Source organism: Barbatula barbatula (assembly GCF_947034865.1).
Source record: "Barbatula barbatula genome assembly, chromosome: 16".
Taxonomy (NCBI): domain Eukaryota; kingdom Metazoa; phylum Chordata; class Actinopteri; order Cypriniformes; family Nemacheilidae; genus Barbatula; species Barbatula barbatula.
In genome coordinates, this window is record NC_136779.1 from 14,786,274 (window position 1) to 14,806,049 (window position 19,776).

Here is a 19,776-nt window from a genome sequence, read left to right on the forward strand (position 1 = left end):
TCACTGAAAAGCTATCCCTGTCCCGGGGACCCCTGGACTTCCCCTAGGCTTTGGCACTCCCATATTTGTTTCCCCTTTTTTCCCTGGACCTTTCCTGCCCCAGCCATTTCTCTCTGTTTTAACCTAGCCCTTATTGGCCAAGCCCCCCCCCACAAGGAACTACCCCTCCATCCGTGCCCTCAGCCAAGCGTCTCTTTCCCAAATCCCTCGCCAAATCTACACGGACATAAACCTTCTTCTACACCCCCTGGTTCAAAGACACCTTCCCCACCATGCCCTTGTGAACTTTGCTATTCCCCCTCCCTTGTTTGTTGTTTTCATTGTTTCACCCCAACCCCTTTCATCATGTATTCTTGTCTGCCCTTGTGAATATTTGTCATGTTTGGTGGGGTCCTGTGTGTTATCCATTCAATATTGCTTTTCTAGTCTTCAAGATTGTGACAGACCCACATGCTTTGTGTGGAAGCACATGGCCATTGTTTGTTTTTGGTGTGCCACGTACTCTCCTGTCTTGTCTCCTGACCCCGCCCCATCGTTTCCTCAATAATTATCTTGTCATAGTTTCATGCTGGTCACCAGTTTCCCTCATTATTTTGAGATCTGTGGTGTTCCTGTGAAGTCTAGTTTTTTTGTAGTCAAGTCTAGTTAGTCAAGTCAGGTTTTGTTTCAGTTTATTGTCTAGTTCAGTCTGCCTTTGTAATTTGTCAAAGTTTATGTTGTTTTGACCCCTACATGGGTTTTATTTTCCCCTGTTTATTAATTAAAGTTTTTGTTGTCCTGAAGCTGTCTGCCCCTCACCTGCCCATCCACCAACGCAAGACCCAGACCACATGTTCCTCTCTCCAACTCCAGCACAAACACATCTTCGTCTTCACTCTCACCTACAAACAGACAATCCATCAGCCTGAAACTCATAAACTGACAATTCACTCAAAAATAAAAATTCTGTAACCATTTTCTCACCCTCTTGTCATTTCAGACCTGTATGACTTTCTTGCTCAAAACACAAAAGAAGATATTCCGAAGGAAGTCAGTTACTGAAAAGCAGCGGCACCTATTCACAAAATCAATGAAAGTGAATGGGTGCCAGTTAACAACATTCTTCAAAATCTCTTATTTTGTGTTCTGCGGAAGAAATAAAATAATAGGGGGTAAATAATGACAATATATTCAATTTTGGGTAAACTTTCACTTTAAGCTATCCTATCCACTTCATTATTGTCTATACATAATATGATACACATCAACGCATTTGCATTTACTTTTTTAAATACTATTTAATCTCAGATGGCTACTTCAGCGTTTTTATGCATCATAAGAGTACTGGCACTGTTCCCAAAGGTAGGTTACCTTCTAAGAGAACTTACTGTATTAAAGCGCTTTGGGCAGATTTTAAAGCAGCGTTGAATGTATTGTTTGCTATTATGCATTGCAACAGTCTAATATACTAACGGCACAATTTGTCAATTATTATGTTTAAAAATTCTATGCATTCCTATAAATGTTACCTATGCTATACACAAATTAGCTTTTTCTCCAAAGAACTGCTTGCAAACGTTGTATCTTTGGCCCTGTCCACACAAACACAGGTATTTTAAAAACCGCTGCTTCTTCGATGCAGTTTGGTCGTTTTTCCACACGCAAACGCAGTACCCGGTCACTGAAACCAAACTTTTTTGAAAACTCTGGCCAGGGTGAAGATTTTAAGAAACTTTAGACATTTTTTGAAAGGAAGAAGGAAAAACTCTGTTAATAAAAATACCCATGTAGTGTGGACTAGGCCTTAGTTGCTTATGAATCATACCTGCCACCATGTTAACATCTTGGTCCCATTATGGAAATGTACAGTACGATAAATGTATTATAAAGTACACTAAACCCTGTTACCTTCCTCTTGTTTGTTTTCAACCGTGTATTTGGAGTCCTGGTGGTGTGAAATTGTCTCTTGCTGGTCTTTTTCAGAATCCATCTGCTCAAGGTTCAGCGGTGTGTTAGGTGGGGTAAGTAAACATGTTTCGTCCAGTTCTGAATGCTCCACTCTGCTGTGATGTGACTCTTTCTTCTGTAGCTCAATATTCTGAAGCCTCTTTGTCACGTGAGCTTCACAGGAGCTCCAGTCATTAATTTCAGCATTAGGAAACACTATCTCTGTATGCCCACGCTCAAGATGAGCTGTTGGGTGAACTTCCATTCTGGTAAGTTTGGCCTTCATTGGTACTGCTGAGGCAGGCTATAATATGACAAAAAAATGTTTATTGATTTTAAAGACCTTTCATATATTTGGCAGATGCTTTTAGCAAGATCGACTGGTACATTTGTTTCGGCTGTGTACCTTAGACGGTTCATCTGGACCATATTCTGAGTCAGGGAGCTTTTTGATCAGCCTTTGGAAACCACCCAGCTGTTTAACTAGACCAGTTTCACTGATTGGTCTTTTTAGATCAAGCACAAAACCATCAGCAGGGAGTATGAGAGGTGGATGGTTATCAAAGCCTTCCAGGATATCAACTGTGAACAACAACACCACACAAAAAGCATTGTGTTTATTACATTCGCTTTAAAAAAAAGCTGATGCATTGCTGAAATTTATCCCATTTATTTTTTACAGGAATCATAGAAGGTATAAGAAGATTCAGTAAATTCTAAACTAAGGCTATGTGTCCACCAGTTGTGGGACAGCTCAACACCTCTCTACTTTAGTGTACAGTGTGAATCCTGTGACCCCAAATACTTAATAGATACTGAGAAAAGACTGTTGTGACGATTCTCTAATGTTTTGTTCTGGTTTAGTTATTTTCCTGTGGCCTGTATCACAAAGCCGGTTTGGGTTCTTCCCAGGTAAGTTTGCGTTTAGTTTTTAGCATACTCTGATTTCGGGCTCAAGAAAGTTTTGTCGCAATGACAACTAAGGCTACACGGCTAACTCCACAGCAGGTTTTATTCTGGGTAAGAGATCGCAAACCAAAGTTGGACCAATCTGCTGTGAGAAAATTATGTATATCTGGTGCAGTGAAATCACTCCCCATGTTCCGTATCTGAAAAAATGTTAGAGAGAAACAGACCAGAGTTGACAAGAGAAAGTTTATACCAAGTGCTACAGTTGAACCTGATCTACACCTGGTTGGGTTTGTCTGGTTTTGTCAACTCAAAACTTACTCTGCAACTCGATGTTTGTACACCTTTTTATTCGCGATACAGGCCACTGTTCTGCCTGAGTTCCCTCATTTGTAGCTATGGTTGTTAACGTATATCTTAAATACATAACAGAAACAGGTGTGAACTAACACCTGTTTCTGTAATGTATTTAAGCCCTGTGTTTTAATGAATTCATTATCAGGTATTGTTTATGGTTACTTGTGCTTTGTGTTCCTGTGTTTACGCTTCTGTGGATTTATTAAATTACCTACACCCGACACCTGTGATCTTTAAAATTAATGAATCCTGTAACTCATGCGTATATGAGAAATGTGAGCAGTTTTTCTAAACAAACTTCTTCTTGCAATGTGAATATCTTCATATAATACTCTATTACTGGTTCTGAGAGCAGTGGTGGTCTCATCACTAGAGGGAGTCCATGCTGCAGGGCACGAGCGTCGTGAGTTATACTCTCTCAGAATGTGGTGAAGCTGAGCTGGGTTCAGTGCATTATACTCTTTCCGCAGAGCACTCCAGGACATCTGCATTGACACAAAGACAGTTTCGACATATTATTCATGCTGTTCTGAAAGCTGATTTTTTTTACAGATTCAAAGGAATAGTTTGCCCAAAAATGAATAATTTCCTCATTTCTAGGTTTACTATTTCTTTAAGAGATTCGAATGTTTACAACTTGATCTTCATACTACAGTAAACCAAGCACATTGTAGGAATTGAAGAAAAACTAAACATCTTCAGAGTACTGTTACTTTTCATTAATACTTAAGTGACAATGTTATGGAAAGGCATCAATTACTTTTAACACATAATATCAGAAACGTCCTTGCCTATTTTTATGAATCCAAATAAAAAAACTATGTATTTTGCTATCCAAACTTTGGATTGGATTGTAATTTGGCCAACATTTATTATTTGCATTTAAGTTTTCCTGCTGTCTAATTTTCCTAGCTTTAATACAACATTCTTATATTATGATTTTTAAGGGTCAATAATCACTGTAGCTCAGTGGTAAGATCATTGTGTTAAAAACACAAGGTTGAGGGTTCGATCCACGGATTGCAGATACCTATGTATAAATGTATAGGATAATGCAATGCAAGTCGCTTTGGATAAAAGCGTGTGTAAAATGTAAATGTAGTCCGGCCATAACTGTCCATATTCATAAATGGACACATGAAACTATTTTGTGGTCTATTAAGAGCTATTCCCTCCAATTGTTTAGTATTATTGCTTCTGCTTTCTACATTTTAAAATGTCTCATTAAAGAGTTTTTTACAAAGTATGTTGTCTTTCAAAAAATCTTTAACATATCAATTTTTCCCTCTATTGAAACAGAAAACCTGTGCATAGACTGATATGTTTCTGATATCTAAATTTTATCAACGGGTGTAGTAAAATATAAACGGATGATTCAATATAGGTAATAAATTAGTTGAGATATTTTTGACTGTAAATGTCACATCCATTACACTGGAATTTCCCACTTTTGGAAGTCCTTATTTTACATCCTAATAAATAAAGTACCACACATTTGCATGCAACCTCTAATATATTTTAATTGACAGACCCAATTTGTCAAGACAAACTAAATCCAATAAGCCTTAAAATCCCTCACATAGTTAGTTTAGCATTTCATAATTTCCTTTAGCAGGATGTCCCCTTAGCCAGATAATTTGTTATCCTGACATGTCAGAAGTCGATGTGGCTTATCCTGCATCTTTATCTACTACCATGAAAGAATCTTTGTGTTCACAAAGCTTCATCCTTTAATGAGTAATACTTCCTGTTAATTATTTCTGAGGCCCAAACTAATTCCTGATGCCCAAAGAGATTGTGATCAAAGAGGAATTCATTTGTAATAAGATGGGAATGCTCAAAATTCTAAACACCAAAAGCTGTTTTTAAACTATTGGGAACATTTTATTTTTTATTTACTATATCCACATACCTCTGGAAAAACCGCTCAAATATGTATCTCTAACCTGTAAAATATTTTCTTTGGGCGTGGCTAGCAGATTGACAGCCGAGGAGAGTTTGACAAGGTAGCTGTGCGCCAGATTGTTCAGTCCCGCTCCATGTGCCCAGTCTATAAGCAAATCCAAATTAGCCCTGATCTGGACCCCACGGGACCACTGGTAAAAAGTTCCCCCCGATCCTTCATGCAAGACCAAACACAAAGACAAAATGAGCCGGTGTGATGACAGCACAAATAAGCACTCATGTGACAGATCTGCAGTGCGTGCTCACCTCTCTCCATCAGCAGATTGAAGAGCAAAGCATTGATGAAGAAGAAGAGGTAGGCAAAGAGTTGCGAGGTGATTTCTGGGTGCACCTGGAACCGTCTGACTAGGTGCAGTGTTGTCGTACAGATTTCCAGGACTCTTCTGACCTCCTTTGAGACCTGCAGCTGTCCACTTTCGGAGAAAGGATTATTGTCCAATATGCCTGAAAGAACCGGGTACAGCATCTGAGGAACACAGAGAAACTCATCTATCATTACAGTAAATAATCCAACTATAATGTCTAAAATTAAAAGACAGTTGACCCAAAAGGTATCCATTGTATGGACACAAAACCACTGAAACATTTCTGTTTCACAAAAGAAAGAGTCATATACAGGTTTTGAATGACATGAGGGTGAATAAATGATGACGTGAACTATCCTCAGAGCTGGATGCAAACTGGTTCCATTTGTTTTAAAATACAAAACCATATGCCAGCTATTAACCTGTCAAGAGACTTAATCTTGTTTTAACTGTCAGGACAATTCATGTGAGGTGTGTGTGTCGTTTTCAATCTGTTTCTAAAAGGAAATGTAACTAAAGACAAAATCATTCACATAAGTCTTATCAACAGAGAACTAAGGGCAACAGAACAGGATGAACTTCCTTCTCCTAAGGAGGACACAAAATTCACCTTTCTGGCTGGACACGCTCACGTTCATCCAAAAACATCTGTGATAGGATTCTTTAATCATTCACTGTCCAGAGGTGCAGGGTCACTGAACGAGCCCTTTAAAAAAATGATAAAATAAGTATTTTTTCCTCAAGTCTTTCCCATTATCCTGAACCCTGTCCTGAAAAGGAAGCATAATAAAGATCCTGACGGTCCGGAGTAAATAATCCAACTATAATGCCTAAAATAAAAAGATAGTTGACCCAAAAGGTAGATGACTCTATGGCTTTTTATCAGCTAAGATTTTTTGAAGAATGTTGGTAACCAAACAACACTAGCCCCCATTGACATCCATTGTATGGACAGAAAACCACTGAAACATTTCTGTTTCACAGAAGAAAGAGTCATATACAGGTTTTGAATGACATGAGGGTGAATAAATGATGACGTGAACTATCCTCAGAGCTGGATGCAAACTGGTTCCATTTGTTTTAATATACAAAACCATATGCCAGCTATTAACCTGTCAAGAGACTAAATCTTGTCTTAACTGTCAGGACAACTCATGTGAGTTGTGTGTGTCGTTTTCAATGCTCATGCCTATCTGTTTCTAAAAGGAAATGTAACTAAAGACAAGATCATTCACATATGTCTTATCAACTGAGAACTAAGGGCAACAGAACAGGATGAATTTCCTTCTCCCAAGGAGGACACAAACTTCACCTTTCTGGCTGGACACGCTCACTTTCATCCAAAAACATCTGTGATAGGATTCTTTAATCATTCACTGTCCAGAGGTGCAGGGTCACTGAACGAGCCCTTTTAAAAAATGATAAAATAAGTATTTTTTCCTCAAGTCTTTCCCATTATCCTGAACCCTGTCCTGAAAAGAAAGCACAATAAAGATCCTGATGGTCCGGAGACACACGTGTTTGCCATGTAATGACGTCTCTGTTACTAACAACACTCTATATTCAAGAAATAGCCACATAAATACATTTCCAGTTGGTTGTGGTGATAAACGGTTGGGTAATCCTCGAAGAGCAGCATATTACCCAGAGAACACTGGACCGCCTTCAAGATCAGCGTTAAAAGAGAAGTCTGTTGGTGTTTGAGATGTGCCTGCCGCTGCGCAGCCCCCACTCTCCCATATCAACGGTTCTTTATGTGCCACACATCAGAATAACACAATGCCGGCTTTGTTCGGCATAATTGTGCCCAGACAGTTGCATGCGGTCTACATTTGGCACCATCATATGTATATATATTTGAGGGGACGAGTCTCACGTTGACACCATCTTGGCAACCGCTGTCCTTGTTGGCAGTTTGCTCGGGATACAGCTAACATACAGTAGAGAGTCTCCACCCAAAACCATGAAGCGTTTAGAGGAAAAAGTGAGCGTTCGGAAAAATGGAAAAGCACTTCCCCTTTTTAATCTAGAAAGTAAAGGCATTGATGTGTCTGTGGAGTGTTCAATTGTGAAAGATGTTATGTTGTAAACTTTGAGTTTACATCAAAAGTCGTACATGAGAAGGTTCAATCTGTTAACATTAGATACTGTAACATAAACATAAAAAACAATGATCAATTTCAACATTTACTAATACTTCTCACAAAAGTTTACTGGTTATACTGTTAAATACTGTTAAACATTAAATGATTGTTATTTCATGATAGATATATCATATCATATCATATTACAACTTAGGCCTAGTATTACAAGTTCAGTGATAGTCAAATTGAAGTAACTATATACTGTTTCATAAGACGCGTGCGCCTGGCCCTAAGTTAACTATTTATTTTATCTTAAGTTTCTTTAGTATTCATTTCTACTAATATTTAATGTATATTAATTGTATTAAAAGAACACTACTCAGCAGTTATTGATTCTTCGTGGAGGTCTACCAGAAGTTAAGTTTGGCCATTTTGGGTCAGTTTGCATTTGTTGTTGCCAAAGAAACCGCCTATAGACCTCTTAGGATTAAGTTAACAATGCTGGTCAAGAGGAACTTCCTATTTCAGTTTCACAAACCTTTGAACAAAATACAACCAACAGAATATTTCTAACCGATTTAAAAAGTTTAACAAATATCTTTAAGATTTATTGATATGTGTAAGATTGAATAAAATACTGAATAAATAAAAAACTGAAAGCGGAAGTGATTCTGGACCAGTGTGTACATCTTGAAAAGTGGTCTAAAGACTGAAAATCTTTCCCTTTTGTGAGATTACTGTAGTTGAACGCCACACAAATGCAAACCAGATTCAAAATAACACAGAAATCTATAGATTTTTTAGATAATCAACTAACCAAGCAAGTTGTTTTCATTTGTTGTTTTCATCTTTTTGAATTCAAATGTCTATAACTAGAATAAAAATAAAGAACTCAACTCACATTACACAGTGTAAAAAAATGTTTTCGCCCGAACTTATTATAGTTACGATATATCCGTATACTTTCAACCAAAATGTTCACATATTTTAACAATAATTTTTTCAGTTGTCACTGTTAGAAAATTCAAAAAATTTCTGTATCACAGGGAAGGTGGGATAAAGCAACGATGGCTGGCTACGTCTGGAACTTGGCTCGTGAGGACAGTATTAGTCATAAAAGACAAAAATGATCCCTATCCCTTTTACAATTCTCAGTTATCTCTGCAAGTTCATGTCCAACACTGAGTATCATCAACACAATGTGCAGTTATTTATCTAAGCCCACCAGCAGCTGTTTCCATCTCAGCAGGACAAGAATCACACGAGTGGCCTAACAAAGTGAAAACAGACCCTGTTATTGTCAGTTTGCTTTACCAGACATGTTTGTTTTTAATCCAGTTTTCCTATTGAAAATATTGACCCCAAAACGGAGCATTGGCACCGCATTAACAAGAAAGGGACATTTTGCCAAGCGCTTAAAGTATAAAATGTCATTTTGGGTGAAAAGGACATTTTGTGCCACCAGCGTAAACCGCACTGCTTAACCTTTTCCTTGAAAAGGATTGACTATGATGAAAAACTTCACCGCAGTGGAAACAGAGGAATTTTTGCTCTCAAGAATAATTTCCCATGACTGCAAATTTGAGTTTGATTTTAATAATAAATGCTAAAAGCGTTCATTTACAATATAAATAATAGTTTCAAGCTTACAAACCACATATTTTACACTGTCTTGTGGTTACCAACATTCTGTGGTTTGGCCTTAATTATTGTGTAGCTATTGAAACACAAATTGTTCTGAGAAACACGATTTATGACATGAATTATGACAGAGGAAAAGTCTAATGTGGGTTGTTGGCCAGGGATTCGTTTCGCATGTCGGTTTGCATTTCAATAAACCTAGCCTTTTTTCCGTAGACAATCCAAAATCTGGACATTATATTCACTAAATCAAATCCCACACCCTTGTAAACATCATGTCTTAGCCTGACAAACAATGTCTCGGAACAAAGGTGAATTATAATTTCCCAGAGGGAGCAAAGATTTATGGATTTCCCATACAGAATACAAAAATCAATCCTAAATCCTACTTTAACAAGTGAAATTATGTCTGAACATTCAAGGAGACAGAGAGTGGGTTAAGAAGTTCCACATTTCTTGGAGAAATGTGCTTAATGGGTATTCACCGCAGACATTATATTATTGTGTGCTGTCCTTTGTGAGCTCAGACATATTTAACAAAGCCACAGTACATTTTTAATAAAGACTAAAGTTTAAGACTTCATCTTGGATTGGGAGGTTTGATTCATGGATTGGGCTGTTTGAGTCATGAAGATCTCTCATCATTTACTTAACTTTATGTAATTTCATAACTGTATAAATGACTTTGTTCCGATCAACACTGAGAAAGATATTTGGAACAATGTTAGTTATTTTCAGTTCTGGGACATCATTGACTACCATAGTAGGAAGAATTAAATGTTAGTCAAAGGTGCCCGAGAACTCTTTGTTTTCCTAAATCCTACAAAGTATCTGGTTATATGTTCAACAGAACAAAAAAACTATCTATTTTTCAATCTTTTTGTCCTACTATGGTAGTGGATGATGTCCCAGAACTGAAAATGTAAAACATTCTTTCAAATATTTTTCTCTGTGTTCATTGAAACAAAGAAATATATACAGGCTTGAAAGAACCTCATTTCTAAAATATATAAACAGCAGACAACGTGATTGGGTAAACAAAATACTTATTCAACATGTTTGGAGCAAGATGTAATCTAGTGCCACAAACATGTTTTTTCTTTATTTACCTACAGCAATGTGTATATTGTTTGTATCCTGCTTTGATTTAAATTTACAATCACTTTAAAAACACCACCATAGACTTATTCAGTAGAAGAAACTGTAAACTCTCGGTGGCTGTAGTTCATCTGTCACTCAATGGACGTTGCTTATCAGCAGACAGCACTCGCTTGCTAGTGTTCTTAAAGGGAAGAGAAACTTTGATAAGAACCAACGCTGGAACCACTCTGAATGCATCTGACTTCACTTCAGCTTTTGGTTTGTTTCATAGAACAATCACTCTGAAACACAAGGTAAATTCCAAAAGGATTTTCTATATCTGACTCGTGACATGGAGCAAAGCATGCACTGCTAATATTACAAAAACACTAAATGTCAATACAATTTTTTACTAAATCTGTTTAAGACTCACATGACCTAAACGCACAAGAATGATTCTGTATATCTGTATATGTGGCCCTGGACAACCTTATTGGTAAATGTTTTCAAACTGAGAATAAATAAGCTTTCGATGGATGTACATGACAAAATCAGGCCGAGATATAACTATTTAAAACTGTGGAACTGGATATAACTGGAATTTGAGGGTGCACAAAAAAATATTGAGAAAATCGCATTTAAAGTTGTTAATCAGAGACGCTGTAGCAAGCCGTTGCTAAGAAGAAGAAACCAGTTTGTCTTAACGCTCTCTATTGGCTTACTGCTGTCATGACGTTGCGAAAAGTAGATTAACCCGAAAGCTGAAATTCTAAGCTTTACATAGATACCAAACTTGAGTGGATACTGTTATTCTTAAATAGCGAGCAGCAGAGAGGTAGGATATTTGCGGAATTGATATATTTGCGGTATTGATACATTTGCTGTGTTGATATTTTTGCGGTAGAAAACTTACAAAATATCTTCATGATTTTTGGCATGAAAGAAATGTAAATAATTTTGACCGATATAATGTTTTGTTGGCTATTGCCACAAAAATTCCTGTGCTACTTGATACAATGTTTATGGTCCAGGGTCACATATTATTTGACAGTTCTAAGTACGAGACACTTCAATAGTACAATACCAGTATTATACACAAAGTTCATTCATATCCACATGCCAAAAATATACATCATGGACACAATGAAGAACAGCATCTGGAAGCATTTGGGATCAATGTCGCAGGTCTCCTAATACCTGCAGTTCTGCACACTACCACATTCAATGCCAGTGTTTTTCTAGGCCTGTTGGTATGTGGACATCTGATAATATGTAATTCATCAAATAATGTTGTATTGAATGGTCACAGTGCATTTTTAGTCCTTTGGCTAAGACCAGAGTTTGATTATTTTTGTAAGTACAATCTGTAAAATGATCGGTGTGATCATATGCAACATATACGATTTTGTGGTGAAAGAGATATGTTGACCCTGTTTCACTGCATTGGTAATAAGTCTCTCTATTGGCTGACATACAGTGGTTTGTAATGTTCCAAGTGGAAAGATGTTGGCAAGTCTGACCTTTGTGAGATAATAGACACACTGCTGGAAGATGAACATGATGACCTCTTCCAGAACCGTCATGGCCTCCTCACTGGCAGATCGCGCGGAGGACAGGCGTAACTGCAACACCGCTGTAAATTATTAAACAGAATTACAGATGAAATGATATTGAACTTGAAATTTTGCATGACTTATGGAACATTTCACAAAGAAAATGTTTTGTTTGTAGATTTTATTTTAATTATTGAGTAGCTAGCTCTTGCCATATAATTCACAGTAACAGCGGGCCATCAAGGTCCAAAAAACACACAAATAAGAAGCATAATTAATAAAAACAAGTGCTTTCTTAAGATCACTACACAAGTACGCAACATAAACTGGGACAAAAAAGGGACAGTTCATTGGATCAATCATCATTTACTTACCCTTGAGTTGCTCCAAATCTCTATACATTTCTTGGTTCTGATTTACACAGAGAAGGATGTTTTGAAGAATGTTTGTAACCAAGCAGTTCTTAGACCCCATTGACTACCATAGTAGGAAAAATTACAACGGTAGTCATAAGTGGCCAAGAACTGTGTGCTTCCCGACATACATCAAAATATCTTCTGTGTTCAACATAATTGTTTTTACTATGGTAGTCAATGGTGGCCAACTGTTTGGTTACAAACAGTCTTCGAAATATATTTCTCTGTGTTCATCAGAATAAAGACATTTATACAGACTTGGAACAACCTGTGGGTGAACTGTTCCTTTAAACTTCTGTGTTCCACAGAAAAAATACCAGCGGACTTCTTTGACGATGAGTTCATTATGTGTTTTATTAAGAAGGTACTGAATTTTGAGATTTACCATTACAATCCTCTTCTTCCTCCTCCTCCTGTTGAGAGATTCCATGTAGCAGACGAGGCACTTCCTGCTGAATGAAATGAAGGAGCTGGATGGAGTTGGCCATCCACAGGACGAGTGGTTCCAGACCCTGGATCAGCGTGTCAGTGCTTGGATTTAGATCTTCTGGGTCTGACTCACTGCTGTTAACATCAGAGGAGCAAGGGAAAGTCTGGCTTTAATATGTGCTTCGTCACACATATGGAAATACAATTCCACTAGTTGAACATAAATAGAAATGGTAAACTCTTACATTTCAGGTTGCGAGGCTGCAAGTTCCTTAGCCTTCTCCTGTGTTAAATGATAAAAGTTTATACGGTTACACTGTAAAAACTATAGTCATATAGTCATTTTATCAGTTACTCATGTCATTTCAAACCTGTATGACTTCTTAATGTAGAACACAATAGAAGACTTTTAAGAAGAATGTTGGTAACCAAACAACATAGGCCCCTGGAAGCCCATTGACTTCCATTGCGTAAAACCCAAACTTCTCAGAGACATTTCTCAAAACAACTTCTTATGTGTTCCACAGAAATAAAAGTCTTATAGGGTCTGAATGCAATGAGGGTGAATAAATCATTACAGAATTTTAATTTTGAGTGAAGAATAACTTTAAATGGTTGTGAAATAGAATATTTTTGCATCTTTAACTGGATTTTTGAGGTGTGACACATAGTTGAATGTTTACAATTATGTAACCGCAATCTAAAGCAATTTATAAGGTGCATATGCATTTTCTAGTATTTGTTGCAGGCAAGCCACTGTTTTTTTGGAAGTATCCAAAATTAAAATTGTTGAAACAGTTAATATTAATATTGTTATTCATAACTTTTTTACTTTGTTACTATTTACAATTCAATTATTATAATTATCAATTTGAGGACATTTTAGGTTTATTTTCATTTGTTATAAACTGTATAATGGCAAAAATACAGTTCTAATTTTCTGAAAAATCATATTCATTTCATAGCGTAGAAATACTAACAATGGAATAGGGAGCCCATCGCATAAATTATATTGCTCAATAAACCTACCCATACAACGGTTTGAATCTCATTGGCGATATGTAACAGTAGTCTGCGAAGAGCAGGCATTGAGAAATGAATGGCAGACTGCTGGAGACACAAGCACAGCAGGAAGGATGCGGTCAGTTTGTGCGCACTCTCGTTCTGCTCAACCGTTGCAAATATCTCCTTGAGGACCCTGGACTCATGTTCCACATCATACGCCAGAACCAGTTCCTCTCCCTCTGAATCCGTAAGACAAGGCAAGCCATTACTGCAAGACTTTCTCTCGTTTTCAGATAACAGAAACGTTTTACAAAGAAGTGGTTTGCATGTATGTGATGTCTCATTAATCCAGGGCAAGGTGACAGTTGGAGAAGTTGTGACCCTGGGTGAGGTGGGGTCTTTATACATAAAGAGGTAATGATCGCCTATGCCGATGATGTCTCCTGATTGCACCTCAACATCTTGGGTGATGAAAACTCCGTTCCACTTGACTCTTGCTCTAGTAAAGGGTTTCAGTAGAGTCAGGCCTCCTGGGGTTTGGTCCGGGGAAGGATGGGTGTCTAGACGCTGGACACAGCAGTGCTGGGGGAGGATATCAGGAGCCCAGAGATGCTGGTGTTCTGTATCAACCTCACGCTCACAGCATTTTTGCTCAACGTGGCGGCCGAATACTGTACAGCTTCTTATCAGGGCGTAGATGACAAAGTCCTGAGGAAGTAATCACATCATTGTTGTGAGGTGTACTGTGTATACAGTATATATAATAAATAAATATAAATATTGTATTTAAAAATTCAAGATGCTAGGATGTTTCACTTTGGCAAATAAAAAACATTTCTTATTATTATTGTGAAATTATTAAAAAAATTCCTTGTCAACGATTTATTTTAGCAATAAGACTGCCGCATAATCAATATCTTATTAATACTCTTATTATGCGATCCAATTCATATCCGTTCTCTATTCGCAATCACATTGTTTCACAACTTTTTAGATAATACAACACAGGTGACGTCAATGTTGCATGGAACAAAATGAACCCATATCCCTTCCATTCCATTGGAAAAAAACAGAGTGTGTCAAACAGAGGAAAATGTCATAAAAAATGACAACGTTTGCAAAAAACAGACTAAGTGTTAATACTGGACAGGAAGTGGTGTCCACAGTAGGGTGTCCGAAGGGTGGACACATTTCCTGACAGATTAGTTGTGCTCACAGGATGATGAGTAAATCAAACACACACACCGATGTAAATACTTTCCACATTCTGGTGTACATTTTATATGATATGTACACTATACATATGAATAAAATACGATAGAATGGTCCCAAACATGTAAATGTAATGTTTAACCATAATACAGCCATATAAAAAATATTTTGATTATTGTAATTTTGTACAATAGGCTAAATGTTTTACATGCCTTTCCCCTTAACAATAATTGACTAATACAAAGGAAAGTTTGTTAGTAAAAAAGTTGTTACTAAAAAATAGTGATCAAAATAGTTTTAAATTAGTTTAACAGCAGTGATTTAGTATTAGCAACAACTGATCAAATAGGTGTCGTAATTGATTTATGATTGTTCATAACTTTTTTAATTTCCACTGGTACGCTTTTAATGTTGATTAATAATCTCAGCTTTCTTTCTGTTTTCACTGAAAATGTCAATTTTATGCATTTGACATACAGCCACTTAATACGTTAAGTAACCTGAATATTATATTTCGGACAGAGATGGCGATATAGAGGCAAGCATGTTTTGGAAGAACTATCGCTAGGCATTTATGGCATTTGTATCCCCAAAAAGTCAACAAACACCAGGGTCTTTTGGGTTTTGTTGAGTCATTTTAAGGTTCTTTAAAAGCATTTACAATGAAAGGGGACAAAAGCTTCATAAAAAAAGCATCATAAAAGTGATCCATTCACCTCAACTACTCCACTTCTTCTGAATTCATTCAAAAGCTTTTTTTGACACACAGTGATTATTCGCCAATTATCTAACTCTTCAGAGACCTCTAAACCACCGTGACGGGATCATTGAGACACTGTGATTATAAAGCTATACAGCTAAATCAGCAAAATTCCGGAAACACAGAAGCTTGTGTTGGATGGCATATATAAGGCAAGAGGGGGTAAGGAAGTGAGAGGGGGTAGAGATATAGGAGGAATTTGTCTTACCTGTGTGTAACTGAAGCCCTGCAGAAGCAGGAAGTAAGGAAACTCAAGGGGTGGGTGAATGGAATACTGTGTGGAGTTGTCATCGCTGCTCTCCGTCTCCTCCCTTTCATTGGCAGGACAGTGTGTTGCTTTGTAGGCCTCAGCTTCAGGCTCCTCCCCCTGCGTTTGGTCCTTGCCGTTTTTGAGGGCTTCTCTACAGGACCGGATGCACGGGCTTTGCGAATCAGCTGTTACGTTTGTCTCGCTTACACTCCTGAACAGATTGTGTCTGCTGTCTTCTGCACCATCACTCACACCCAGGTCCAGCAGAATAGATTTCCCTCGGGAGCGTGTCTTCTGCAACTTTCTCGCCTGTGCATTGATGCCTGGAAAATATTTATGTTAATATGCAAGATAATATTTGGTGGAAAGCAACCTAAAGGTCCAGTTTTTAGATTTTTGGAGGATCTATTGACAGAAATGCAATATAAGAGTTTATTAAAAAAAACATAGCTTTTTGTTATCATGTTTTTATTTTTGCTAGTTTGCTGCATTTCTGTTGTAGTTATGGCATAAATCAAAACAAACCAACAGGAGTTTGATTGATATTTATTGGAATGCACAATAAAAAAAACATGATATTTGAAAAAAATATATTTTTGGAAATAAACTCTTCATATACATAACTATCTCTTCAGATGAGTATACTGTACTTCTGTTTTAATAGACTGAGAATGAGGTATTTCTATCTACATACTCCACAGCTCCCCTTGCATGGAATTCGCCATGTTGTTTCTACAGTAGCCCTAAACAGATAAACTGCTCTATAGTGCGCGTTTCGGTAATATGTTATCTCTTTCGGCAAAGAAGTGGAAACGTGATGACATCATAGTCCTGTGGGGGGGGGGGTTAAGACGTTGATTGCAATTGGGACCCTAAAATCTCCACATTGCTCCTTTAAATTAAAATTAATTCGAAATTTAAAAAATGCTACTTTAAGGTATACCTGCAGTCACTGTGTCCTGATCTTTGGAGCTGTTTTCTTCTACAGTAGACTTGCGCTGGATCTCAAATCGACGGGCATACCCCTCTTTGGGTTTCCAGAAGGACTGCAGCAGGAGAGGCTTTTCATTGTCCCCTACCACACGAACACATTCAGTCCTCCAGGTGTGATCTCCAATACAGCCAATCACATCACATAACACATAGTCATCACTATCTGCTTTGCTTAGGCAGTATCTAAAAACACAAAGGCAAATATAAAATATTATTTTTAAATCGGTGTAATGCAAGGTCTTATAACACATTTCAACGTGTACCACTGAACCACCCTCAAAATATTTTTTTTGAATTTGAGCGCTATATTATCTTCAGGGCTTATCTTAGAGAGTATAACTTTCCTTCTTCTGCAGAACACAAAATAATATAGAATATATAGAACGTTTGCATCCAAGCAACACTGGACCCCATTGACACAAAACCTTGGGACAATTCTCTAAATATATATTTTTTACATTAAACAGAAGAAAAAGTAATTTCGATGCGTTCCTTCTCAAATCTTGTATCTCCATATTTTTTGTATTTTTTGCCATAAATCACCCTTTATGTTAGTCACATGAGTTCTTCAAATACCTAACCAATAAAAAGTATTAGAAAGTGCTTGTTAACTTTGACAACACAGTATTTGATCATTTAAAATGTACAGTGTTTTTTTCCATTTCTTGAAAAACCGCAAATGTGGACATCCAAGGTTTTGAATGGACAGTAACGATATCGAGGATTTGAAAGACATGTGGGATTTGGGAAAGATATGACAGAATGTTGGTTTCTGGGTAAAATATCCATTTAAGTGCCACCTAAGAGATCTAGATCCAGAGCTTGCACTGAAAGGAATTTATTTAAGTGAAATGTTTCACATCTCTTAATCAGATTAGAAAAACATGCGGTAACAAGGGACTTTAATCCATGTGTACAATAGCTATTTTGTGCATTCACCTATAATGCTAATCTGTCACCAAATCCTTTACACTATTCTTTAAAGGGACAGCACAACAGCATTATGAATTTAAACATAAGCAAAACCCTAGTTATTCATATTTAATTTCACCCAAAACCATACAGTGTCCTGCCCAACGAAATGGACACTTAAGCTATTTATAATGTAAACTTTTACTGCATTAGATCAAAAATATAAACGTAGCCTCTTTAAACAATATTAAACCTTTTCTCAGAACCCGTTATCAAAAAGTAGAATGTTATTGACAATATTATTTATATTTTATTCATGACAATAAATTTTACTCACCTGGCTAAAGCCTCTTTGACAAGTTCTTTGGCACTGGAGTGTGTTGTGGCCAGTACACTTTTATAGTTGGCACCTTCGCAAATCTCAGTGCCAAAAATCTTCAGAATGCCTGGGGCCGTGATATTATTTGACAGTTCGGAGGGATCTTCAGTCACCAACACTTCATCTCCGGAAGGAGCCATCTCTCCCGAACCTCTCCGTGGACCGCGACTGAACACGGCAGACAGACGATGCTGATGGCGACGGATCTTGCTTTTGGCTGGTTGACGGATGCCCGCACTCTCTGTGGCCGTGCCACTGGATGAGCTTGACCTGGAAAGAGGGGACAAGATTGATCGCTCAGCGCTCCAACTGATTGGAGCGACCATAGATGCAGCAGTGCAAGCCTGACTGTGGCCACCAATGATACTTTAGACCCATGCTGTTTTACTGTGGATTGTTGCTGTCGAACATCAGAATTGTTATGGCCAGTTGTTCTTTCATAAACAAATGGCTACGCCCATAAATGAACAGAAGAGTTGCTTGTAAACATGAAACCGGAGAGACAGAGAAACGTTTTACTTTGAAGTACCCCCATGTACACTTTTTACACCTGATCCTATAATCGGATTATTTAATCCAGTGCCACGTTTTAGCCCTCCCTGCTAAAAATACTAATTTTCGGTTCCCATAACAAATAACAATATTAAAAGCATTACAAGATGCCATTATGTATTGTTTTGGGGGCCATTATTAAAATTTAAATGTTTTTTATTGGTTCCTTTCCACCAGATAAAATGCCATCAATAAAACCTGACACATTAGTAGAGACCATTATAATTTTCATTCAAATCCAATACATTTAACTCAAAATATTAAAATCCATGGAAATTTCTGTAAGTAATGGAAACCATGGTTAATTTTTGTATGGTTTGTAATATAGAACTATAACTTAGTACAAGTGTAATGACAGTGCAGCAATATGGTTTAATATAAAAACGACAAAAATGGACTTACTGGACTGATCCATTGCTTTGCTTCCTTGCGACCCTTGTGAATTTTCCCTTTGAACCGCTGACCGGTAACCCGGCAAGTGATGCTGGAGGACGTTTAGATGTCTGAGAGCTCCGCTCGTTGTCTATCATCGTTCCCGGCTTTCAGCGCTCGTCCCCGATGTTTTTTCGGCTAAGTAACGGTCCCGTTAGAATGCCTGGCGCGAAGCCGCTCGAGGAAACAAGTCATACTTTGAAAAGAAAACCTGACGACAGCATCACAGGATCAAACTGAACTTTCAAAATAAGTCCTGTGTTACAAAAAGGAACCCACACGGAACTTTCTCGCCTAGTTGATGGGCTGTCACCAAAGTGAACTGTTTATGTACAGCCCTCAGCGTTTTGGGGCATCAGCGCGTTCCCATAGCTCAGCTAGAAATGTTCCACGTGCCGATGACCGCACAAAAAAATCCATACTCCCATACGCATACCCATAAAAAATGCTGCCTAAATAGTGAGCTTTAAGCCACAGCCCTGAAGTGAAAGAGGACAACCGGCGCCTGTCTATTGTTCCATAAATTACGCTGAAGAATACTCAGAATACAGAATACTCGTTTGACATGTTTATTAGACATCTGTAGCAATACCTTGGTATTTTGTGAGTATACAGA

General features: G+C 37.6%; 1 protein-coding gene across 1 annotated transcript in view; it reads right to left on the reverse strand.

The window, feature by feature from the left end:
• Nucleotides 1–19,509, reverse strand: part of radil2b (Ras association and DIL domains 2b) — a 28,980-nt gene extending 9,471 nt beyond the window's left edge. The window contains exons 1-14 of the mRNA XM_079475811.1: nt 19,131–19,509; nt 18,135–18,446; nt 16,836–17,068; nt 15,851–16,215; nt 13,695–14,378; nt 12,911–12,948; nt 12,622–12,800; nt 11,788–11,900; nt 5,404–5,623; nt 5,139–5,311; nt 3,533–3,677; nt 2,333–2,508; nt 1,888–2,230; nt 799–881 (exon numbers count right to left, since the gene is read on the reverse strand). Of these exons, the coding sequence (XP_079331937.1) occupies nt 799–881; nt 1,888–2,230; nt 2,333–2,508; nt 3,533–3,677; nt 5,139–5,311; nt 5,404–5,623; nt 11,788–11,900; nt 12,622–12,800; nt 12,911–12,948; nt 13,695–14,378; nt 15,851–16,215; nt 16,836–17,068; nt 18,135–18,446; nt 19,131–19,258 (3,192 nt within the window). The 5' untranslated portion in view covers nt 19,259–19,509. The remainder of the gene's footprint in view (nt 1–798; nt 882–1,887; nt 2,231–2,332; nt 2,509–3,532; nt 3,678–5,138; nt 5,312–5,403; nt 5,624–11,787; nt 11,901–12,621; nt 12,801–12,910; nt 12,949–13,694; nt 14,379–15,850; nt 16,216–16,835; nt 17,069–18,134; nt 18,447–19,130) is intronic.
• Between the last annotated feature and the right edge of the window lie 267 nt (nt 19,510–19,776).